At 46.2% G+C, this 720-nt stretch overlaps 1 protein-coding gene across 6 annotated transcripts in view; it reads right to left on the bottom strand.

The window, feature by feature from the left end:
* The window catches only part of LOC119592560 (early endosome antigen 1-like), a 107,753-nt gene that overhangs the window by 12,132 nt on the left and 94,901 nt on the right, over positions 1–720 (bottom strand). For all 6 annotated transcript variants that reach the window (XM_037941434.1, XM_037941436.1, XM_037941433.1 and 3 more), the window contains one exon: positions 287–548. In XM_037941434.1, coding sequence (XP_037797362.1) covers positions 287–548 — 262 coding nt within the window. The remainder of the gene's footprint in view (positions 1–286; positions 549–720) is intronic.

Genomic DNA, 720 nt, shown 5'->3' with positions numbered 1-720 from the left:
CGCACTGTCACGATGCCCAAATAAGTGTGCAGCAGGTCAGTTTAACAGCTACTTCCTACTTCAGTATTTTCAAGAATTTTCTCTTATTCTCTCGACTTATCTTGGTATACTTTATTTAAAATTCATTTAAAAACATATACGTATGTATGTTGACAATGCCTCAAGGAAATAGGCAATGCGGTGTAAGAATTTCTAAAGTTCAACATGTTTGTCTTAAAGAACATCCTTTATAGGGAAGATGTAAGAGTAAATGGGAGTGTTTACATATTGCCTAACTGTAAATTACCTTGTTCCACGCCCTCCATGGACGTGAGCATATCCTTTACTCGTTGGGATGTTCTATCAAGCTCACTCTGAACTTCTTCTTTCTCGGACCTCTCCTCCATCAGGTTCTTCCTGGTCCTCTCCAGCTCCTCCCGGATGCTCTCCATCTCGTCCAGCCGAGCCCGAGCCCGCGCGTGCTCCGTCTGCAGGCGGGTATGCTCCTCTGTGAGGCGCCGCACGTGCTCCGGCAGCTCGCCATCGCCCAGCCGCCAGGACAGCTCCACCTGCACATACAAACACACGCACAGGGGAGAAGAGTGCCTGGTCAATATGACTCATACAACTTTCCTGTGACTCACACCTGGGATCAAACGCGACCCCACCTCCTCTTTTGACAATTCAAAGCTAAAACAAGGATTATATAACATTGCTGGCTAGTCCGATATTAAAATACAA

Source organism: Penaeus monodon, chromosome 30, assembly GCF_015228065.2.
Source record: "Penaeus monodon isolate SGIC_2016 chromosome 30, NSTDA_Pmon_1, whole genome shotgun sequence".
NCBI lineage: Eukaryota > Metazoa > Arthropoda > Malacostraca > Decapoda > Penaeidae > Penaeus > Penaeus monodon.
This window is presented reverse-complemented; position numbering and strand designations above follow the sequence as displayed.